This window comes from Zalophus californianus, chromosome 10 (assembly GCF_009762305.2).
Source record: "Zalophus californianus isolate mZalCal1 chromosome 10, mZalCal1.pri.v2, whole genome shotgun sequence".
NCBI classification, from domain to species: domain Eukaryota; kingdom Metazoa; phylum Chordata; class Mammalia; order Carnivora; family Otariidae; genus Zalophus; species Zalophus californianus.
In genome coordinates, this window is record NC_045604.1 from 9,483,159 (window position 1) to 9,507,743 (window position 24,585).

General features: G+C 48.0%; 1 protein-coding gene and 1 long non-coding RNA gene across 9 annotated transcripts in view; one reads left to right on the forward strand and one right to left on the reverse strand.

Moving 5' to 3' along the window:
- Window positions 1-1,953: 1,953 nt before the first annotated feature.
- On the forward strand, window positions 1,954-22,614 carry LRRC52 (leucine rich repeat containing 52). Of its 3 annotated transcripts, none has more exons than XM_027613610.2 (3): window positions 1,954-3,640; window positions 3,868-4,281; window positions 22,169-22,614. In XM_027613610.2, the coding sequence occupies exons 2-3, from the start codon at window positions 3,870-3,872 to the stop codon at window positions 22,492-22,494; spliced, it is 738 nt and encodes a 245-aa protein (XP_027469411.1). In that variant the 5' UTR covers window positions 1,954-3,640; window positions 3,868-3,869; the 3' UTR covers window positions 22,495-22,614. The 3 variants fall into 3 exon arrangements, with proteins under 3 accessions (XP_027469411.1, XP_027469410.1, XP_027469409.1); XM_027613609.2 differs by lacking the exon at window positions 22,169-22,614 and adding exons at window positions 9,060-9,176; window positions 13,606-13,907 and having other exon boundaries at window positions 1,954-4,281; XM_027613608.2 differs by having other exon boundaries at window positions 1,954-4,281.
- The window catches only part of LOC113933470, a 68,569-nt gene continuing 61,534 nt past the window's right edge, over window positions 17,551-24,585 (reverse strand). For all 6 annotated transcript variants that reach the window (XR_003523355.1, XR_003523354.1, XR_003523353.1 and 3 more), the window contains one exon: window positions 17,551-18,708. This is a non-coding gene — a long non-coding RNA (uncharacterized LOC113933470). The remainder of the gene's footprint in view (window positions 18,709-24,585) is intronic.

Sequence of the window (24,585 nt, forward strand, 5' to 3'; positions counted from 1 at the left end):
GGCTTCTCCTTCTGAAGCTCTTACAACACCACAGTCGTCTCTTCCAAGGTGAAAGAGAGTCTGTGTTCTCCTCCCAAATCAATGGGCTCAGGCAAAGTCACAATGCGAATTTCAGGCATCATGACCAGTCCACAGAAGCCTAGCCGTGGGCAAGAGTACATAGGTTTGTTAGAAGCTGAGAATGTGATCCAATTCCCCCAAAATGGTATGCCATTTCAAGACTTCCCTTGGGTTCCTCTGGAGAATGAATGCTGCAGAAATGTATCATGTGGAGAAAGCCTGAAAACAAAGGCATCCCTGGGGAACACGGTCACATTCCCGGCCTGCGCTCTGTAAGGGTCCAATCTCCTGAGCAGGGCTCAGGCAGCCTGAATCTCTGTCCCTAGTGCTGGGGCCTAAGGCTCCAAGCATCTGTCCCCCGCTGCACAGGCAGGGTCTTGATGGAACTTTACATTGTGGGGGGGACATGGAGGCGTGGCTCAGAGCGCATCCTGCCTTGTTTTATAGAAAGGAAATCAAGGCCCTGGGAGCGACAGAAACAGAGTGCCTAGGTCGTGTGCACTTTGCTCTACCTGACCTTGCCCCTTCCTCTTCTAACATCAGGGACTTCTGGGTCATGAGAGGCTGTGGAAAGCACACTGACCCTCAAAATGGATCGGTAAGTGGGGAAGGCAGTGACTCTGTCAGATACAGTTAAAAATAGGAGCCGGCCCAGACCAGCCCCCCAGCTAGTGAATTTGAACCTGATAACCAGGTGCTCCACAGTGTGCTCACCTGATACCCACCTGTACTATGGAAGGATGCCCCACCCCAACCCGGTGGAGGTAGGGCAGAGGTGGGCTCATCAAACAGCTGTAAACACTAAGGGCAACCCAGCTGCTGCCGGAACTGCATGAGCAGCTCACTGGGGAGAGCAAATTCTGTTTCTGCAGCCACCTGACCAAGTGGGGCCACATGGTGTAAGCAGAAGGAATAGGAAGGCTCTCCTCTCTCCCTCCCCCAGTGGCTCCCTGCGGTGCCTGAGCCCTTCCACTTCTATAAGAGTTTGGAAGTCCTAAGGGGAGCTGGAAATTCTCTAGTTCACCTCCCTCCATATAGAGATGAGAAAAATAAAGCCCAGAGACGTTAAGCAACTCTGCCAAGGGCAAACAGCCTAGCTCAGAACTTTACAAAGCAGGAACCCTGAAATAATAGTCTCACAGATGATCCTTGAAGAGAAATTGTTTTAAAGGTTCTGAGATCAGGTAGTTGGGAAAGGCTACATTCTCTATTCTCTCTCTCTTTTTTATTATGTTATGTTAATCACCATACATCACATCATTAGTTTTTTCTCTATTCTCTTGTCTAGTCCACTCATTCTCTATTCAGCAAATAGTACTCAGTCTCGAAAAGCGGAACGCACTTTAGAGATCTGGTCTAACCTGGCAAAGCTGAAACCAGTCTGTGGGTATGCAGACCTTGCGAGCACAACACACACAGCTACCCCGGGCAAAAGGGCTGTGCCTTGACAGCTATTCCCGGTGCTTTGTTAAAATGGCAATGTTCCAGGAAGAGACATAGCTGACCAGCGTCGCCAATAACTTTTAGTGTGCTTCATTTGTCGGAGGCTTTTCGAAGTGAGAGCACTTGTCCTCCTAAGGCCAAACACTTGCCCTAAGCTAAGCCTGAGCCAGAGGCTGCTGTCTGGAGAAAGTTCGGCCCCGCGAGGAGGCTAGAAATTAAATGGGGAAACCTGGAGACACTGGCTCCTCTGGAAAGGAGAAGTCAGAAAGAGGGAGAAAAGAAAAGGTGGAAAGTGGGCAAAATCACTCCATAAACTTTGGCAGACCAGTGATCAGCTTTCACCAGAAGGAAACAGATGACAAACCCAGCCCACTGGGAAAGCAGCCTCCCCACCCCCGCCCCCGCCAAGCCACACCCCCTACTCGCGGCCCCTCCCCCCCCACCCGGGAGAAGCCATCACTCCGGAAATTAATTCCTCCCCCATAGCCTTCACGGGCCGCATTTCTCTCCCAGGCAATCACCTAAGATCTAGCAAGGAACTTTTTTTGTTTAATTATAAGGAAAGGGTGGCTCCCCTATCAATAAAATGCTGCTTCAATGAGTACAACTACCCTTTGGGTCATTATTTTAAGTGTTTGAAATTTCTACTTAAATAAGGTCACTTTCAATTTGGTAAATACTCCTAAGTCATCATCTTAATTCACGGCCAGTCACCCTAGGAATGCTGAGTAAGTAAACATAATCAAGCATTAGCTAACCAGCCACAAATCCACTTGAGTTTATTAATTTCTGTCTTGGCAGAGAAGCAAGAAAAGGGAACAAACCATCAGAGACATTCACGCATCATTCATTCAATAAATATTTATTACATACCAGGTGCCAGGTACTGTGCTAAGCTAAATATAGGTTGCATTATTTTATTAATATTCACAGCTAAGTTCTATATCAAATCCCATTTTCCCCCAAATATAAATCTTAATTCCTGAGGTGCTTTTTCTTCATTTCTGCCTAATGTGCCTTCTTCCATGGAGTAAATGATACATCCTAACTCTTAAGCTTCCAGACTCTCTATCCCTCCCTCCAAAGACCCCCCCCATCATCCCTCAAATAGTTAATGAATATAAACTCCCACTAGAGCTCTAGAGAGGCACTCACTATTTTAAAAGTCTAGGAGAATAGTAATGGTAAGAAATAGTTCATATCATTGCACTCGGATTTTTTTTATACATTTGGGTTTTGGTTGAGGGGAGTACCTTATACTTACTCTAAAGGCTTTTTAAAATACTAGCACACATATATATTCCAAATGCAGACAGAGCTGTAGGCAGGCTAGGAAAGCAATCTGAAGAGGACCACCTTATCAGAGGAATTCCCTTTCCTCATTTCAAAGGAGGCTCCCCTTTCCCATACTCTCCCAACACCACCAAAAACTGGCACCTGTCCAAATTCATTTACAAAGGAAAGGACCCACTCGGAGAACTGACCTTAAAACAAGTCACTTTGCTCATCAGTAAAGAAGCTACTTCCAAGGTCCCTCTATAGCCTGTGGATTAGGGGATCCAAGCTAACCTAATCCTCCACTACACCTCTTCGGGACCTGGTACACACACACACACACACACACACACACACACACACACACACACGAACCCGAGCACAGCCCCCCAGCCCCACACTGCAGGCCCTGATTCCCCCAGGGACAGCCAGCTTACCGAGATACACAAAACACCCCCACACCACCCAGAAGGGGAGAGAGGCAGGACTCTCCCTCCCTCAGCCAGGCAGTCTCCTGAGGCTGCTGACATCACAAAGGTGTCAACTGGCAAGCTCATTGTCATGTGGCTCTCCCCTGGCTCCCCTTCACTTGCAAACGCAGGGAAAGGGTGAGACCTTTCAAAGCCGCCAAGCGGGCAAGCTTCCAGCAGCAGTCTGGGAGTGAGCGGGCGGCCGAGCCACCAAGCCGGGCGGCGGGGCATTGGGCCTCGCGTTTCAACTTCTTCTCAGTTCTCCTGTAATGGAAAATTGCTTTGCACAAAGCTAGAGTGTTACAGTTCTTTCCAGCGCCACTCCTCCCCCACCCCGCCCCTCGGCAGCCTTCCGATCAGAGGGACAGCGCCCGCAGGAAGGTGGAAGGAGGGTAGTTGTGGCTTCTTACTATGTCCCTTGCTTCAGGCCCTGGGCCCGGGTGGTTACTCTTTTCCTTTGGAATGGGACTGGTCTCGGGGTCAAAGTGTCCAAATAATTGTCAGTGTCAAGCCCAGGAAGTGATCTGCACAGGGATCCAGTTAGCCGAGTACCCCCCTGATGTACCCCTGAGCACTCGGAGGCTATACTTGAATGATAACCGCATCACCTTTTTGCCAGCGATGAATCTAGGACTCCTCAGTGACCTTGTTTACTTGGACTGTCGGAATAACCTGATTCGCGAGGTGATGGATTATACCTTCATCGGGGTCTTCAAACTCATCTACCTTGATCTCAGCTCCAACAACCTAACCTTGATCTCCCCATACAGTTTCTCCATGCTCAGCAACCTGGTGCAGCTGAACATCTCCAACAACCCTCACCTGTTCTCTCTGAACAAGTACACCTTTGCCAACACCAGCTCTCTAAGGTACCTGGACCTCAGAAACACCGGCTTGCAGACCTTGGACAATGCTGCCTTCCAAAACCTCCTAACACTACAGATCCTGTATCTGAGTGGAAACCCATGGAAATGCAACTGCTCCTTCCTGGACTTCACCATCTACTTAATAGTGTCCCATCTGAACCATCCAGGTGAGGGTCTGATTGCGTGTGGGGACAAGGAGGATGTGATGGAGCCGGAGGAATGGGTTCCAGAAAAGGTAAAGTCAAAAGATGGTCAGGATGGGAGAAAACTCTGGGGGAAGCTGATGGAAAGCATTCTTATTGCTCTGCAGGATCCACCCTTGGGTTGACTGGAGAGGCAATAGGGTCCGTAGAGAAGTTCTGGAGTAGGAATCCAAAGAGCTGAGTTCTGGTCCCAAACTCAGCACTTACTAGCCGGCTGCCCTAGGCACAGACAGTGTCTTTGAGCCTCAGTTTCCTGATCCATCAGGTGGGGACAATAATATGGCTCAGCGTATGGAGCTGTTGTGTCAATGTAAAATGGTATGTGTGGAAATGATCAAGTTCCTTAACTGCAAAGTAACAAATTCAGGGACACTGTATGCCACTGGTGGAGTATTTTAATCTGTTTGATTCAGTGACTGAATTTTTCTAAGATCCGAAAGTGAATTCAGTCATGCATAGGCCATCCAAAACCCGACAGTATGATGTGCAGAGGAGAAAGTTCCATAGAGGTAGAGGGAGGGGCACGGGAGCTCCCCAGACAGTGAGAGTGCGAGTGGAGAGAAGGGAGAGAAGGCTGTTGATGGCTTCTTTGTCTTCAAGATGCTAACCCCATAAGGAAGGAGGGAATGGCATGCATCCATGAAGAACAGGTTACCAGTGCCCACTCTGTCCAACAGGGAGATTCCAATCTCATGGGCAGATTCTCAAGTCTTACCTGGTAGATTTCCAAGCCAGTTGCTGCCACCCCTCTGCCATGGCCCCCCCAGCATTCCAGTGCCTCAACCCCCTCTTCTTCTCAGTGACTTTTCTGTCCCATCCTCAGCCTACAATTATCCCACTTTACCAACACCACCTTCACTCAGGACTTCAAGGAAATGGGAAATGAAAGCCTGGAGCCACGGATGTAATCTGGTAAAATTGGACTTTGGATTCAAACCCTGTCAAAACCGTGTTTCCTCTCCCTTCCCCGAGTGGCTGTTTTTGAAAATATTTTCATTCACCAGCTCCCTTCCCTGAGTGTTTGTTCTTGAAAAATATTTTCAGGCACCAGCACCTGCTGAAGCCTCCAGCATGAAGTTCTTGCCCAGGTGGCCATATCCCAGAAAGATTCCTGGCCAACATGATAGGCTTTAGGGAGACCTGGGGGAGAGGGAGCTGAATGATGGTGGCAAGTGAAAATGTGCTCTCCTGGCCCTCCTTCCAGTGGACGGGTCTTAACGTGTCTTCCAGGCAGGGCCTGGATGATGGTGAGGCAAGCGAGCCTCCTGGGATGCAAAATTCAGGGAGACAATAAGAGTGGGTGGCTCCTTACATTTCGTGCCTTAGGCACCTGGCCCAGCTCCCAGGTACACAATCCGAGTTAGAATAAATCAAAAGGAAAGAACTTCATCAGACCATCTTCTTAAGAGGACGAATCATAAAAGAATAGAGGAGCAACTGTCTTGGGAACTAGCCTGTGAAGAAGCTTCATCTTCTCTTGCCCCCTGCCCACCATAAGTATATATTTTCCTTGAGTAGAGCCCACCAAGTAGCCAGGAGGCCCTCCTACCCTAGCTGAAAACGGTGACATAGCTTGGCTTCTTCCCCAGTCCCAAAGCCTGCTGCTTCACCTGCCACCAAATCTCCCTCAATCAAAATTCTGCTTATAGAGTTGTGTCTTCTCAGAGTGCTCAGGATGACTGCTTTGGACTCCTTGACTCATTTCATTCCAGGATTGACTAGGATTATAAATCGGATCTGTTTCACTGTGTGTTTTCGAAAACATCAGAAGCGGGTATCTATCTTGTCAAGCTCATAAGCTCCTCATGAACGAAGAGTCTGTCTTTTGAGGTAGACAAAGCTTTTATCCACTGGCCAGTATGAGCCTCCCCCCCCGCCCCGCCCCCAACTCACACCCACAACAACTGCTGATCTGCTCATCTCTCTCTGCTGTTTGGTGGCCTAGAGAAACCCGCCCAGACAACTTCATGCAGAACTATGGTCTCCTTGCCCTGGCTAACAATTGTGATCTCTTTGAAAACACTAATGAGCCCAAGGCCAGACATAGAACAATTTATCTTTGTAGAGAGCTTTGCAGCTGCTAGAGTTTTTTCACACATGCGGTCTCATTTTCTTTACTTTAAATGTCATACCAACCCTTAAATTTTGTGCCCTAGGCCTGTGGAAGAGGCTAGGATTGGTAATTTTAACCCTATCATGACAGGGTTGAGAAAACAGACTGGCCCAAAATCACATGGCTAGTAAGTAGCAAAAAAAAAAAAAAAAAAAAGATTTGAACCTCCTGATTCAGGTCTTTTTTTGATGAGACTACTATATCTTAAATCCCTGAATTCCATGGTAACTATGATCCTGTAAGTCAGTTTAGTTATAAATATGTCATGTTATAAGCATATGGCCACAGCGTTTAAATTTCAACTTTATTTCCTATCTGACTACACATGGAACTCACCCAAGATCATTTCCATTGGATAATGAGCTCTAGCCATCATAAACTCATTACATGCCTGCACGCTCCTTACAAGCCCAAGTTCATCCCAACCCACTCAAACTCCCAGAGTAGGAGCCTAACCTCAGTATTTGCTCACTTTTGCATCTCAGTCAGTCTGATTGTCCCTTCCCACACATATACACACACACACACATACCGTCACATACACATAAACACATGTGCAAACACATGTACATATACCCACATACATATGAGCACAAAAATGTGCTCATACGCACATACCATACATGCATACCTATATATACACCTACTCACATACACAATCACGCACATACTACACATACATGACACACACATACACACATCAATATTTAGATACACACCCACACGTGAAGAGGCACACACAGTAAAATTCATTAGATGCTTCTCTTGCCCTTTAGCCAGCCCTCGACACAATGGAAGATATTTCTTTCGTGTGACTCTCACATGATTCATGCCTCTGTTAAGTGGAAATATCTTTGCTACGGACAAATGCTCAAGCTTAGGCCCACCTCTTTTACCACCCTGGCTATCAAAATGTGATCTTCAGCATGTTCTAAAATAGAGCATATACATCTCTCTCCCCATGTACCCACACTGCAGGATCTAAGAAGAATCTCTACGAAATGAGCTGAGTAACCTGGTTATTTAGAAAGAAGAATCCAAATTAAAGATGGGTTTCATTTTAGACCCAGGAAGATATGAACGTTAGTACTGGGAGATTTTCCCTGTGGGAGAGTATTAAGGTCAGCATGACAGTAAGATGGCAGTATAGAGATCCCTTGAAAAGCAAGCTTCCATGCTACCACCCAGTTCATCCATTCAACTATTGAGTCCTATTATGTGCCCAAGAAGTGCTCATGGAGAGAACCTTGAGCTGTGTGTGGAGACTCACATGACTATGGTCATCTGCACCATATATGTCCCATGGTCCAGTCAGGGACAGCAGGACTATCCTACTGAACAGAGCAGGACAAAAGAGGCCACCACGTGCCCACCGGGTGGAGCAGGCACTTGGGACAACCTCAGTGGCAGGTGGGAAAGGACAGCCAGCGTGCAGGCAGGGGAGCCCAGTGTTAAAGAGCTCAGGTTGGAGTGAAACAGACCTGAATTATAACCCTAGCCCTGCCACTTGCTATTTATAGGAAATCAGAGAAGTTACTTAACCTCTCTGAACTTCAACTTCCTCATCTTTCAGACAGGTATAATAATAGAACCAATCTATCTAGGCGGCTGAGATGAGAACGCTTACAAACTGCCGTTAGCATTAAGTCTTGCATACCAAAAAGCATTCAATAAACGAATGGTTGGCAGATGTGGGAAAGATACAGGGTACTTAAGAGAGTAGCAGACATCAGTCAGGTGACCCTGGGATAAGCAGTAGACTTCAGGAAGCCTCAGCACACGTGGAAAGAGAGGACAGTGTACCCCATCCAGGAAACATGACTATAAGGATGCACGGGGGGAAGGGGATATAGATAGGACATTGAAAGGTGAGCAGCAGGTCCCAGGGCTCTAATCCCTGGGAAAATGGGACAGAGAGAATCTTCGAGGGAGTTGGGTATTAGGCAAGTTATGAACACAGGAGTTCGGACTGGGGAACAAAACCAGAAGCTCAGATCAAGGCTTCATCTCAGCCTGGACCATAAGACTCAGGGCTGGGCCGGTAGCAGCAAAGTGGTTCTTCCTGAGTCACCTGAATCTGGAACTGGAGTTCTACCTAAACACAAGCCCCACTTTCAGGAACAGGTGTGGACATGCAGAGAGCTTTCAAGGCATGAGGGCAAGGAGGTCCAACTGTGGGGCAGACATGGCCTTGAAAGCAAGAAGTCACCTACATGGTGTGATTTTGTTATCTGAAGAAGACTTTGCCCCCATCCACTGCCTACCACTGAGCTAAAATTAGCCATTAGAGATTTACACCTTTGGATCCCCAAGAGTGCCCAAATCTTAAAGAGGACCCTGCAAAAATATATGAACTCCTGGGCTGAATAATACCAGCCCTCACATAATATCAGCTCTCACATCAAAGGCAGAAGTGAATTCCTGAGAAATACAATTAGCTAAGATTAATTCTGCAACAGTGGGGAACGTTGAAGGAAGCTGAGGTCCAGGAAAGAAATGGGGAAATCTTAAAACAAAAGATCTGAAGGCAGTAATATGCTCTTCCCCTGTGTCCCATGTTGGCTCAGTTCACCCCCCATAAAGGGGCTATAGAGAAGGCTAACTGGTTTTTTTGGTGCTATTATTAAAGGTCTTCATCAAAAGAAACCCTCCAATGATACACTCACCAGATGCACTGAAAACCATTCCATCCTCAAAGAGCTTACATACTCATTTTGCAAACATGAAAATCACAGCAGAAATGGAGGTGAGTTATAAAGTGCTGGTCACCCAGATGCTCTGATCAATGCAGAGTTAAAAACAGACCCACAGATTCCATTTACTTTTTGGCCTTGGTCAGCAGATAGGAGAACTAATTCCTGGCTGGAACTGTAATTTCCCAGGCATTAATGCTCTTTGAAGGTGAGAGTGGCAACTGAGCTCTTCCCAGGATAGAGCTGCCCTAGTAGGACAGGGTTGAATGCCTCTGAAGATGCTCTTAAAAACTCACACAACTCTAAGCTTCTGGACATAAGGACCCTGGCCTCCATCCTATCTTCTCTCAAAGTCCAGTCTAGTGCTGTCCAACTAAAGTCTCTGTGGCAGTAGAAATAGCCTATATCTGTTCTGTCCCATATGGTAGCCCCTAGCCACATACGGCTATGGAGCTCTTGAAATTAGGCTAGTGCAAACGAGGAACTGAATTTTTAATTTTATATTGTTTTAAGTCATGTAAGTAGCCCCATGAACGGCCACCGGCCACCATATGGGTCAGGGTAGCCTTTTAATATAAGATGCTTCAGCTGGAACTTTAGAATCTCACTTCCTTACAGGTAAGTGGCTGTAGAGCCAAGCCCAACATGGAGATCTGGGAATTCAGTGTTTCCCACCCCCCATGCCATGACCTCTCCTTACTCTTAGACACATCCTAGTCAATTCGACCCTGAAATATTTGTTGTATGTTCATTATATGCCCAACATTGTATTATAAGGCTGGAGTGCTTTCATCATAGGGAAAAGAAGTAATAATTTCCATCTTCAATAAGACAATCATGGGATATAAGAGAGAGAAAATGCAATTGAAAGCCAAGAGATCCTGTCCTGGTCCCAGCAATGCCACTGGGTGATGTGGGGCAAGTCCCTTCCCCTCTGAGACTCACTTGTCTTTGAAATAAAAGGAGGCTAGGATTAGATACTCTCTACAGCCCCTTCTAGCTGGTAGTCTGTAGACCTAAATGGAAAGATAAGGTGCACTTAACTGCAGGAGGAGAGCAGTGATCCGCAGACAGGGTCCCAGATGGGCAATGCGATGGATCAATGCTGACGCGGAGGCATTCCTGGAGAAGCAGGCCACAGTCACATAATTAGGACATGCACATAATTAGGAAGCAGACAGCCTCGAACTCCTGCACTGTCCTACCCTCCTATCTTAAGTATCATCTACTTGACTAGAATAATACCTCCATCCCCAGGGGACTCAGTGCCCTAGACTGTCCTCCCAGGCCTGGCCCACTCAAACAGTGGTTCTCAAATTCCACTGAGCGTAGGAACCCCAGGCCCCGTATCCAGAGAATCCGGCTTTGGACAGTGCAAATCCTTTCGCCGTATTTCGAAAGACCCTATGACAATGGCTTCCATTCTAGATCTACGGCAGCTGCTCCCACTAGTGAATAAATTGATTTGCACCAAGACGTTAGTGGCTAATAATGTTTTGACATGTCTCCCTCAAGGGGCATTTGCAATGTGACAGAAAACAACAAGAAACAGTGAGAGTTCGGAAAGTGACAGACTACCAGGAGTGGAAGTGGGGGTAGTTTGGGGACAGAGTGTCCCTCGCCGTCAGCTCTGAAATTATCGTCCTTAAGCAGTCCTGGGTCATCCGATGGTGGGGCCCACAAATCAAAGAGGAGTCTGGGCAGGAGTGTTGCAGAAGCAGGGGACAAAGCCACTCAGGGACATCTGCAGGGAGCAGATGGGTTGGGTCATGTGCTGTTTTGGGTCCACGTCATTTCGAGGGCATTTTGAGCGGAGAACATCTTAGTTTCATTCCAAGGCTACTTCATCCTGTATTCAAGGCTGCTGTAATAGGATAATGGCCCCATTTCAACCCACCAAGTACAAAGTCATCTACTACTGTGCCAAGACTTAGATTTCCAGAATGAATTCAGGTCCTCGCACTCTTCCACTATTAATGCTAACCCATCTTCTCCATCAGAGATAGTGCTGCAAAGACCAGACACGCAGAAAGGGACAGCTGGGCCGCAGACGTTTCCATGGCCATCAGCTGCTCTGCCAGCCTATGTCTCCGACTTTCTCACAAACACCTGCTGAGAGCCAGAGAAGCAGCCTCACGGGGGGCAATGAGGGGGCTGGGAGGGATACAACCGGGTCAGTGGTCCCGAACCGCCCAGAAAAGCCAAGAAGGGAGTGGGCAGCAAGAACCTGCAATTTAGGAAGGATCCTGAGTGATTTGCACACACTCTTGAGCTCAGCCCACTTGAGATCCCTGAAAGTAGGTGATCCAAAGTCCCTTCGAGCTCAGAAATGCCAGACCTCTGTGCATGGCCTCTCTGGTCACCCAGCACCACTCGGGCCTCTGGAAGGCAGCAGTGCAAAGCTGGCCAAAGCAGCCAACCTCAGTCTCCTTATCTCTAGAAGTGAAGGGCTCTCCAGCCTGGAGATAAGCCAGCAGAGTGTGGATGTGGCTAGAAAGAGAAACAGAGATCCAGCCATGAAGGGCCTTTGGAGGATTCTCTGGGGAACATGCAGGGCATCCTGAGAAGCTCTGGGAAGCAGGCGAGCTTGGATGCAGGGCTAGGAGGCTCCTGTGGGCATCCAGGTAAGGGAGGAGGGTGGTCCACAGCAGCAGATGAAGAAGTCTAGACAGGTCAGAAGGAACCATTTAAAAGGTAGAAGCAGGGACGCCTGGGTGGCTCAGTCGGTTAGGTGTTTGGCCTTTGGCTCAGGTCACGATCCTAGGGTCCTGGGATCGAGTCCCACGTCAGGCTTGTTGCTCAGTGGGGAGCCTGTTTCTCCCTCTGCCTGCCGCTCCCCCTGCTTCTGCTCTCTCTCTCTGACAAATAAATAAATAAAATCTTTTAAAAATAAAATAGAAGGTAGAAGCAATAGGACTCCAGACTGAACTAGACCCTCCCAAGTTCCCAGTCCCCCCTTCATGATTTCTGGCACAATTCTAAGTAATTAATAGATTTGAATACTTAAAATTTATCTTCTCTGATAGACAGTAAGGTCTATGAGAGCAAAGAACATGTCTGAATCTTCAGAAACTAGCTCAAGGCCTGACACAGAAAAAAGGCTCAATAAATATTTATTGAGAAAATCAATGAATAAATGAGATATGGAAAATAACAGGAAAGAATTGGTTTGAACAGCTCTGGAGGCTTCCCTGGGATGGACACTCTCGGAGGAGCAGCAGCAAGGAGCTTAAAGGAGAACCATGTCCCATCTTGAGCGTGTTGAGTGGGAGGGCCCCTGTGAACCAGGAGGCCTTCAGATGTTCTGACCTGAAATCCAGAATAAAGAATAGAATATGTACTTGGGAGAATCATCAGCTCACTGGTGATCACTGAACCAAACAAAGAATGAGATAAGCCAGCAAAAGAGTTTAGAATGGGGATGGGGGGGTGGGGAGTAACAGGTCAAGGAGAGAAGCTTTGGGGAATGCCAACATAGGGAAGGGCCAAAAAGAGCCACCCATGAAGTGCCCTGGGCAGGAGCAGCCAGGATAAAAGAACGGAAATCAGAGAGGGGTGGACTCACAGAAGCCGAGAGAAGAGTTTCAAAGAGTAGAAGTAGGTCAAGTAAGGACTGAAAAGTGTCCATCACATTTAGCTACCAAGAGGTCCCTGAGGTCTTGGACAGTTCCAACGGCATGATGGGAGTGGACAGTGGGTTACAGAATGAACAGCAAGGAGGAAAAGGGGTGCAGAAAAAAAATCTAAACTTGGGGCACCTGGCTGCCTCAGTCGATGGAGCACGCAACTCTTGATCTCAGGACCATGGGTTCAAGCCCCGCGTTGGGTGTAGAGTTTACTTGAAAAAGAAAAAAACATGTAAACTCTTCTAGGAACTTGGCTGTAGACTGAGGAGAAAGGGTGATAGATGGAGGAGAACTGTATAAAGCGGGTATTTATTTTCTTCAGAGCAAAGAGGTCCATGCATGTGTTTATCTGCTGCTGAGGAGTCATGCAGGGGCAAAGACTCGGGACAGGGGCAATAACTGATGTGAAGCCAGGAGTGGATGGACTCCAGCACCAAATGAAAGGCCAGCCTTAAACAGGGAAAGGCCCCTCCTCTGGGAAGAAAGCGAGGGTGAGCACGCATGGGCCTGAGTGTGAGGATGTGGGGCAAATGGAATCGAGGGGCCCACCTGAGAGTCCCTCTTTTCCTTTCAGTGAGATAAAAGACAAAGAATAACTTCCTATCAAGAAAAGTACAGTTTCTCATGCTCTTTTCTTTTTCTTTTTTGTGTGTCAATTCATTCTTTTTTCTTTTTTTTAATTTATTTTTAAATTTAAATTCAATTAATTAACATAGAATGTCTTATTGGTTTCAGAGGCAGAGGTCAGTGATTCATAGGTCTTATATATTACCCAGTGCTTCTCATGCTGTTTTCTCTGATGCTTCTGTAACACCAACCCAATTAGGCGATCCTAAAATATCCCTTTGGTCTCCAGATGATCACACTCCCGACTGAACAGGCAAAACTAAGATGGGCTCTGGATTCAAACTGCCTGGTTTTTAATCCTGCCTCGGTCTCTTACCAGCTGGGCCACAGTCTGCACGAGAATCACGCTCCTCACCTGTAAAATGGCAATAAGTTAGTACCTATTTCTTGGGTTGTTGTGCTAATGAAATAACCCACACGAGGATTTTAGAAGTGCACATAGTCAGTGTTCAACTAATGTTAGCTACTGCCGTTGCTGGGACAATCCTTGGTGGTGACCGTGGACGCCACATGGGGCGCAGAGAAGGGGGAGGGCCGTGTGGGTGACAGAAACAGGAGGGTAAGTGGTGTTCTGATGCTGCCTGCCTTGTCCACAGGGAGTCCAACTTGGGCGGGAGGGGGATGCCTGGAGCTTTCAGCAGGGGGGAGGGAGAGGGTATTTTAAAACCTTCAAAATGACAGCATTATGGAAAAAAAATGAGACGTAATGCCAAGGCTTGGGCCAGGCACTGGGCATACAGCTAAGAACAGAAACAGACATGCTGTCATGGAGCTTCCACTCTAGCAGGAGAGGAATAAATAAGCACGTAAGTGTATGACATGATGTCAAGTGATGATAAGGGCCATGGAGGAAAATACGGAAAGGGAAGGGAGAGAGTGTGCCTGAGATGGAGGACAAAGCAGATCCTTTCTGTTGGGGGGTGCTAAGGCGGTGACATTTGAGCAGAGAACCAAATAAAGAGAGGGGACAAGCTGTGGAAATAAGACGTGGGGAAGGGGAACTTTCTAGACAGAGGGGAGAGCAAATGCAAAGGCCCTGGGGTGGAATGAGCATGATGTATTAGAAGGGGAGTATGGTGGAGACAGATGAAGGAAGGAGACAGAAAATTAGTGAGAGGCCAGATTAGGCAGGACCTCTAAGCCAAGGGGAAGCTTTTGATTTTGTTCTAAGTGCGACGGGAAATCACGAAAGGGTTTTGAGCAGGGAAGCAACATGACCTATGACCTGCAGAGGGCTCCCGCTGCTGAATGGAGAGAGACTGAGAGAGCAGGGACAGGGGTGAGAAGGGCTGTCACGCACGGTTCAGGTGAGGGAGGGAGGTAATGGTCCAGATGACGAGAAGACACAAGAATCAGGACATGTTTGGAAAGTAAGACTAACGGGAATGGCTGTGGTTTGAGATATGGCTCGTGACGTGAGAGAGGAAGCAAGGAGAGCTCCAAAATTCCCGCCTGGGTGACTGGTGATTGGTCTTCTGCTACTGAGCTTTTCTAAATTGCCCCTTATCCATGAGGACAACTGTCTACTACCTGGGTTTTTCTAAGCCGATGGGTAGTTATTAAGCAGGCCCAGGTCTAGACCAAACTGAGAAGAAACAAGAATCTGCCCTTAGCTTCCATGAGCCAACTGGCACCATCCCCCAGCCTGGCTATGCCGCCTGACTCCCTGCCCCCATCAAAACCTTACTCAAGAAAGGTGGTAGTGAGGGTTTCCCCCTGGGTAGGGCTTAGGTTGTTAGCTCCTTTTTCAGAAGACTATACACTTTAAGCCTTATTTTGTTGGTGGAATGAAAGGTTCTATCTCCTGTTGGCCTTATTCCGGGTACTGACAAGTGCACAAGAAGGGATTAGGAGGAAAAGGGGTCTTTGTACCTGTAGATCATGCCCACATACAACCCCTTATACAAAAGACCAGTCCTATAGCCTAAAGCACCTCTAAAGTACAGGAATAATCGGGTTGAACTTGCTGGATTTGAAGGTCTTTCTTGTAATGTTCCAGGAGTCTATGAATCACTTTTAAGCTTTACCAAAATATGGACTCTTTATCCAAGGAAAAAAATTGTACTAGAGAAGAACTGTAGTGCCTAAGCCCAAATCATCCAAATCCTTATATTTTCAAGATGCCAGGGATGGTTTAGACCAGGAGTCAGCACTGCCTTCTATAAAAAGCCAGATAGCAAATATTTAGGCTTTGTGGACCTCTGCTGTAACTCCTCCGTTTGGCCATCTGTAACCTGAAAGCAGTCATAGAAAGTATGTAAATAAATGGGCATGGTGTGTTCCAAGAAAAAGTTATTTACAAAAATAGGCAGCAGGTTGGATTTGGCCCGTGGAGTTTGCTGAACCTGGGCTTATGCCATCAAGGGGAGATAGGCAGGTGATGAGAAAAAAGGAGCTCTAGGTAGGAAAGGTAGAACCCAACGTTCAGAGGACCATGCATGAGGGTCTGAGAAGGGGGCCTTGCTGGTTGGTTGGCTTTGGTGTTGTTGGGCTGCTATGTGGTCCAATCTAGGTTTCTCTCTAGAGAGTCATTTCTTCTGGGCCACCCAGAGTGTAGCAAAATATTACCACGGTCCCTTCAAATTCCAGTTGGGAGCTGGTCCTAAAGAGCAAGGCCAAAGACACAAGAGTTTGAGAACTGTTGTATGAGGCCAGACCAATAGCCCACCCATTCTCTCCTGTATGCATTCAACAGACATTTATTGAGCATCTACTATGTGCCAGGCGTTAGGGGGACAAAAGTGAACAAAGAGGGCCTCTGCTCTCAAACAGTTCTCTAACACTAACTGGGGAGTAGTAATAAGTACCTTTTGATGCCATGCCCACAGCACCTGCATCCTCACTTGTCCCCACCTGCATTTACCCTCGTTTCCTTCTCTGCAGTCTCAGAGGACCGAAGCGTGCCCCTTCCCAGCTCAAAACTTACCCCTCCATTTGGTCCTGGGGACCTGTTTCTGACTCCTCTGGGACTGCACACCCCTTGGTTCAGTGAATCTTCCCCAAACTCTTACAAAGGAAGTGGGATCAGTATTAGTCTATCGTAGAGTAATCCAAGGTGGCAAGGGGTTAGCTGACCCACCTATGGTCTTCTATCTCCCCAGGTTCACTATCATCTGAGCATTTTGTCGATGACATTGACCCCAATGTGTGTTAATAAGATAACATTTCATTCATTCAACAGCCATGCTTTGAGGTCTAGTATGGGTGAAGCACTGTTCTGGGTGTTAGGGGTATAACAGTGAACCACAGAGACAAAAATCCATGTCTTCGTGGAGTTTATAATCTAGTGGGAAGAGGCAGACAAATGAGTAGGACATAAATCCACTTCCCTGACAAATACATAATCAGCTGGAGAAAAAAAATAAGACAAAGAACTATGCATCTAGTGACATTCGGGCGAGCTAGGGCCTAATAAGGAGAAATGGGAGAATCAGGTGAGGTCTTTCTCGGGGTTCAAGGTGGAAGTCTTATGACAAAGTGGTGACGCTGACAGAACCTGGTGCTGCATTCTCAGTAGCGGGTACAGTTTAGTAGAGAAGGGAGTCTCCAAATCCTACCCTCCAGTGTATGTTGTCACCATGTGAAGGCTGAACCCTCCACGCAGCCCAGATGGTTCCTGAGCAAGCGCACCAGCACTTGCCTGCCCCCGGCTCCTTGGGAACCTGCAGCCGACCACAGGGCAGAACTGTGGTCCCTGCAGGCGAAGAAAGGAGCAGTTTGCCTTAGAACGACTGGGTTCATACCAGTTCTCTGAAAGGGAGGCTTTCTGGGCTCCTGCACTAACAGATGTGATTCTGAGCCACAGAAACTCTTGCTCCTGCAGACACAGGATTCTGGCAAACAGGTTTTCTGCCTGGGAGTAACATGCTATGTGTGGAAACAAACCAGATGGGGGGTGATGTTTCCTTAGGAACTATTTGCAGGAAGAATTTAAACATTAATGACACCTGTAATTGTACCTGGGAGCTTTAACTGGGACAAATGCCCTGGGCTCATGGAATGGGGCTGAGAGAGGGAGGACATGGGGGCTAGTCACCTGTTTCTAATATGCATGAAGGCCCTGGAGTTGTGCAGTGCACAGCATGTACAACAGTACTTGGTAGCCTTTTGTCAGAGGAAAGGAAATCAAGAGCCAGAAAGGGAATAACTGATAAATAATTTATTTATTCTATAGCATGGGAATAATTAAAACTGCTCAGTGAGGTGGTCAAGAATAGAGCTTAATTTTGTAAAGCACCTTCTGTGATGCCCAGCACACACCAGGCACTCCAGGGTCAGTAGATGGGTCGATAATCTCTAATGACATCAGACCAGAATAGGAAAATAATGTATGACTATCAAACTAATGAAAAGGAAATGAAATAACAAAATAAAAGGCAACAGAGTAGAGAGAAAGAGACATAAAAATAAGTGGGACAAATGGAAAACAAATGTATCAGTCTAACATTAAATGTTAGTGGAATAATTACAATACAAAGTTTGCTAGACTGGATGGAAAACAAAACCCAGCTACATGCTGCTTACAAAAATATGTCTTAAATATAGGAACATAGACAGATTAGAAGTAAAAGGATGGCAAAAGATAAACAAGGCAAACACTAACCAAAAGGAATTCGATGGAGCCACACTAATGTCAAAGATGGTGGACTTTAAGGCAAGAAGCATTACGAGAAATAACGAGAGAGTATGCTCAGTGAGAAGAGGGTAAATCTACCAGGAAGAGGAAACAGAACTTTCTACACATCTAATAACATATCTTCAATATATGTAAAGCAAAACATGACAGAGCTATATGAAGAAGTAGGTAAATGCACAATCAAAACTGGTCACCTGAACATCCTTCTCACAGTAGCTAATAGACCATTAATAGACTAAGAGTCACCAAGAGACAATAGTTTTTATAGATAAAAAGTCAGTAAAGATATAAATAACAAAGTCAACAAATATACAGAAGACCTGTATAAAATCACAACTTAATTGGCATCCATAGAACGACACCCTCAGCAAAGACAGAATACACACCTTTTGGGGGCACATGCAAAACTTACTAAAATTGACTTTATGTTCAGCCATAAAGCAAATTCTCAATAAATTTCAAAGGACTGAAATCATAGAGAGTATGTCTCTGACCACAGTAGAATTAAAGTAGAATTCAACGATAAAAATATTACTAGAGGGGCACCTGGGTGGCTCAGTCGGTGAAGCGTCCGCCTTCGGCTCAGGTCATGATCCCGGGGTCCTGGGATCAAGTCCCGCGACGGGCTCCCCGCTCGGCGGCGACCCTGCTTCTCTCTCTCTCTCTCTGCCGCTCCCCCGCTTGTGTTCTCTCTCTCTGTCAAAATAAATAAAATCTTTAAATATATATATATATTACTAGAAAATCCCCCCAAATTAAGTATTTCTTTCAAGAAATGATACCTCTTATTAACAAGAACAACAATGATCAGACACGGATTCTGTCTTCAAGAGTTTTGTCTGTCGGGCGCCTGGGTGGCTCAGTCGTTAAGCGTCTGCCTTCGGCTCAGGTCATGATCCCAGGGTCCTGGGATCGAGTCCCACATCGGGCTCCCGCTCAGCGGGAAGCCTGCTTCTCCCTCTCCCACTCCCCCTGCTTGTGTTCCTGCTCTCACTGTCTCTCTCTGTCAAATAAATAAATAAAATCTTTAAAAAAAAAAGAGTTTTGTCTGTCTGGTTGGGGAGAAAAGATACACTCCTCTGGCCAAGAGCCTCCAAGGGAGGGAGAGTGTCACAGGCGCAGTGAGGACGCAATGGTGGGTCCAGGAGTGGGAATGACCCCATGCAGTCTGAGCTACAGGGGTGAGGGGGCTGTGGAAACGCTCCTGGGAGCGCACTGACTCACACCAGATGTTGAAGGCTAGGAAGGACTTGATGAGGCAAAAATTGCAGGAAGAGACATTTGATACAGAAAGAGCATGTCCCCAGGCTAGCTACTGGTAAGGGCAAGATGCAATCAAGGAATTAATAGTTTAATTTGACTGGAGCAAAGTGTCGGTCACTGGAGTGCTAGGAAGTGGGGAGGGCGATGGCGAGGTAGTGGGGGGCAGGTGCGGAGGGCTCTGAGCACCGGGCCAGGTGGTCTGGATGTTATTCCCAGGCCTACAGGTGAGTCAGAGGAGGGTTCTGAGCCAGAGTTTGCCTGGGAAGAGCTGTGCTTGAGGAAGGGAAATCTGGCAGGGGTGTGTGAAATGGTCCAGAGCTGGGCAATGGGGAAAGTGGAGTTAGGGAGACCTGCGGGGAGGTAGGAGGGCTACCACCTTGGCAGTGCCTGGGGAATGGGGAGGGGGAGAGAATGCAGCAGTAGAAAAACCCAGGTCTCCCTCCCCGCAGAGCCACCCACATCCACATCCCGCACTTAAGAGCAACCTAACAAAGCCTTCAAATCACTGCTAATTGCCCCTTTCAAGGTAATGCTCCCAAACGGGACACGGTGTCTCATGTTTAGTCTGCCGCTAAAGCCCCAGTTTGAAAGCTGAATCTTCTTAAAATAGAAGGAGATAAACCCCCAACCCACAGAATCCCACATTTTCCTTTCCCCAACACATCTTTCTTTGTATTGTCCCATACCAGGTCTCTGGCAGTTTGGGGAGGTGACGCAAGCCCCAGACGCCCTCCAGCCAGGCCGAGTGGAGAGAGGACTCCAGGTGTGATTGGGCTCCTGCCTCTTGACGCCAAGTGTAATGGAGCCCCCGGCCCCCACCCCTTTTCCTCTCCTGAGAGCTCTCCCCTTGGAGCACGGTCCCCCAAGAGGACCTCTTCCTCTCCTCCCCTCTGTAATCTTTGCACACCATGGAGGTGACCGCCCCACACTGCTTTCCAGTCCTGTGTCTACAGCCTCCACCAAGAGCCAGTCCTCAAAGGCATCACGGCCTTCGGACCATCGTCCTGAAAATAACAAACCATTCACCACAGGTGCACTGGCACAGGGGTGAGGCGCGGGGAATGCTATCCAGCTTGCAAGGGGCTTCGACAGCCCCCCAGGCCCAACGGCCTCCTCCCCACTCAGCTCACTTCTGTACCCCTTTCCCTAATTCCCCTGTGCAAACCCAATTTCCCTAACTTCCTTGGTTACCAAGGATAGGAATGCATTCACATAACCTGCAGCTCCACACTAGCTTGTCTGTGTCTGCCACTTCTGTAGACGAGCTTAGATAGCTCGGTCTGCGTTTTCTGTGTCTTGTCTCCTGCCTAGATCCTTCAGGTTATTTACAAACCTCTGTGAGTCTGTTTCCTTATGTGTAAAACAAGAATGATAGACTTGTGTGTGTCAAAGTTGTTATAAGAATGAAACAAGACGTTTGTGTACCGCTTAGAATGTAGTCAGAGCTTGGAAAATATTAGCTGCTATTATAATTTTGAGCATGATTATCTCAAGCCCTGGTCTCCACCCTGCGTTGGAGCTCATTTATGTAATGCCTGCTGGATACATTCCCCTGGCACCACACACACACAGGCACCTCTGCATCAACGTGGCGGAGCATATGGAGCTAGGAAAAGGCAGGGCTGAGGGCAAAGCTCTGAGTTCTGTGTGCAACTACTGAGCACCAGGCACAGTGGCTTGCATCCTCGCCTGTGGCAATTAAATCCTCTCAATTACCCTGGGAACAGGTAGCATTCTTTGCATGTGTAACGGTGAGGAAATGGATTCAGAGAGGGAAATGGATATCCTGCCGAAGTTTACAAAATTAGTAAGTAACAGTCTAGATTTGAACCCTGGTCTGTCTGGCTCCCCCAGAGCCCACTTTGCTTTCTGTTATACACTCAAGTCTATGGCACTTGACATGGGGAGGGGCTCAGAGAAGTAGCCAGGCAGCTGAGTCAGCTGCTAAAAAGGACCGAAGACTCATGTAGATCGTGTGATGAGCCAGTGATGCCAACCTCACCGCTGAGAAGCAGAACTGCCTCTCCTACTGGCGATCCTTTTCTCTGAGCTCCCCACACCCCGATTCCCTGAGTGGAGAACACATAGGAGGCATTTCCAGGGAATCTTGTCCCTCCCGAGAGGTGAGCCAGGTGTGACACCTTTGTGGTCCCTGGCTGGACTCAGGCCGGGGTGAAGGGAAAGGGACAAGGTTGTAGGGGGGAAGTGGGAGCCAAGAAGAGGGAGGGGAGAGGGAGGCAACAGATATTGACGGGGGGGTCTGTGGAGGGTCAACACTCCGTAGAGATCTTGCTTGTTTCCAACCTCCCAGCCCCTGCTGTGGTGTCTCGTTCCTGGAGGATCCTTAACGAGCCAAGTGCAGGGGCGCCTGGGTGGCTCAGTCATTTAAGCCTCTGACTCTTGATCTCTCGGCTCACGTGATGATCTCATGGGTCGAGAGATCCAGCCTGGCATTGGGCCCTGCTTTGAGCAGGGAGGCTGCTGGAGATTCTCTCTCTCTCCCTCTCCCTTGGCCCCTCCCCACCCTCTCTCTCAGATAAATAAATAAATCTTCAAAAAAAAAAAGAAGAAGGCAAGGCCCTTTTCAGGAGGCAAGCTGACTGCAGCGAAATCAGAAGGGGGGCAGGGGCAAGAAGCAGCACGGGTACAGTACGTCTCAAACCTGACTGTGCCTGCCTGTCACCTTGTTGACACACAGATTCTGATTCGGGAGGTTTGGGGGGTGCCTGAGAGCCTGCATCTCTAATGAGGTCCAGCTGCCACCCATGCCACTGGCCCACAGACCACACTCTCAGTAGCGAGGGTCCACATGGCCTCTCCGGGTCCCCTTTGGACCTGCAACCCTGGTGGTTCTACTCTCTCAGCACTCTGCCCGCTGTGTTTTTCCTTGCAGATGATCAAAATGCCACGTGCGTGGAGCCCGCAGAGCTGGTGGGGTGGCCCATCACGCAGGTGGGGAACCCGCTCCGGTACATGTGCATCACGCACCTGGACCGCCAGGACTACATCTTCCTGCTGCTCATCGGCTTCTGCATCTTCTCCACGGGCACCGTGGCCGCCTGGCTCACGGGCATGTGCGCAGTGCTCTACCAGAACGCCCGGCGCAAGGCGAGCGAGGACGACGCCGAGGAGGAGCACGGGCAGAGGGTAGACAGCAGCAGGCGCATCTTCCAAAACAGGGTGGACTCGGGCCAGGACGGGTTCCCTCAGCTGATTTAGTTGCCAGAGACTGCCATCTGATGATGCCTTCCCCCCAGGCTCCCTGCCTTCTCGCTCGCTCTCCCCTCCCCTTCCCTCATGGCTGTCTTAGACACCGACTATTTAGTAAAACAAATAAAATGTTTGGTGGCCATTTCACAAGTTGGTCCTTTCCTGCTCAACCAGCTTCCAGGCACTTCCTTGAGCTCAGCGGGATGGCGTAGATCAAAGTCTAGAAAAGTCTAGGAAGCTGGTGCGAAAGTGCAGCTAAATGCTGAGAAAGCCCACCACAAAAGCAGGCCAACTCCCGTTTAATGAACACCTACTATGTCTCTAACTTAAGTGCTGGCAGGAGGGATGAGAGAAACCTAGGACTGAGAGAACCTGTCCTCAGAGAGCAAACAGTCTGGGATGAGTCACGATTGATGTGAATGAAATGGAGAAAACCACAAGACCCGATGGCAAGAACTGACGTCAAGAGAACACATCCAAACATGTCCACAGGCCAACTTCACACCCCATCTCAAGACAGTCACTAGATCCTAAAATACTGACATTAGCTTATGGTGGAAAATTGAGGCCCGGAAAGGTTAAACAAGAGACTGGTCAGTAGCACCGGCCCCCCAAAGTCCACGTTCTTTCCTTTCCATGAAGCTGCCTCCCCAGGAAATGTTTAGCAACACACCCAAGGGCTCATCGTGTACGCCTTGGACCAAACAAAGGAGTGAGGCACACAGAGGCAGCACCGCTTCCTGTGGCCTTACCAAGCGCCCGGCATCGTACCCAGCTTTGTACGCATCTTCTCACCGGGTCGGCCCCCACGACAACAGGTCAGGTGGTTGCTGTTACCCTCGTTTCCCTGAAGCTCAGAGAGGCTAAGTAAGCAGCTCAGGATCAAAGAGTTGATAAGAAGCCGAACAGTTGCTGAAGCCCGGGCTGCCTGACCCCAAAGCCCATGCCCTGTGCTCTACGAGCTGCTATCTTTCATGAAGTGCTAAACAGAAGACCTGAGTGTGTACCAGTGAGATCCACCTCCCCGGACAGGTCAGAGGAAGGGAAAGGGAACAGAAAATGGGGCGGCTCAACCTGAAGACCCTTCAAAACTCCCATCCATGGCCCTACCCACAAAGCCAGCTGTCCCGAAACCCCTTCATGGATCCCACATGATTCCCCGGGGTGTGTTCAGTGTGATGATTAACAGTATGAGCTCCTACCATACGATCCAGCAATTGCACTACTGGGTATTTACCACAAAGATACAAATGTAGGGATCCGAATGGGTACATGCACCCCAATGTTTATAGCAGCAATGTCCACAATAGCCAAACTGTGGAAAGAGCCAAGATGTCCATCGACAGATGAATGGATAAAGAAGATGTGGTCCATATATACACAATGGAATATTATGCAGCCATCAAAAGGAATGAGATCTTGCCATTTGCAACAACGTGGATGGAACTGGAGGGTGTTATGCTGAATGAAATAAGTCAATCAGAGAAAGACATGTATCATATGACCTCACTGATATGAGGAACTCTTAATCTCAGGAAACAAACTGAGGGTTGCTGGAGTGGTGGGGGGTGGGAGGGATGGGGTGGCTGGGTGATAGACATTGGGGAGGGTATGTGCTACGGTGAGCGCTGTGAATTGTGCAAGACTGTTGAATCACAGATCTGTACTTCTGAAACAAATAATGCAATATATGTTAAGAAAAAAAAAAAGAAGAAGATAGCAGGAGGGGAAGAATGAAGGGGAGTAAGTCGGAGGGGGAGACGAACCATGAGAGACGATGGACTCTGAAAAACAAACTGAGGGTTCTAGAGGGGAGAGGGGTGGGGGCATGAGTTAGCCTGGTGATGGGTATTAAAGAGGGCACGTTCTGCATGGAGCACTGGGTGTTATGCACAAACAATGAATCGTGGAACACTACATCAAAAACTAATGATGTAATGTATGGCGATTAACATAACAATAAAAAATTAAAAAAAAAAAAAAAAGAGCATGAGCTCCTGAATCCGGGGCTAGGTTCCTATCTCCGATTCTGTCCTTACCTCTGTGTGAACTTGGCCTTCCTGCTTGTAATGAACCTGAGGACAGAGACCGCCTGGTACT

Excerpts from the sequence above, each read along its gene's own strand:
- LRRC52 (XM_027613608.2), top strand. The coding sequence starts at position 3,660 with ATGTCCCTTGCTTCAGGCCCTGGGCCCGGGTGGTTACTCTTTTCCTTT. Across the intron at positions 4,282-22,168 it reads GTCCCATCTGAACCATCCAG|ATGATCAAAATGCCACGTGC; the intron begins GTGAGGGTCTGA and ends TTTTCCTTGCAG.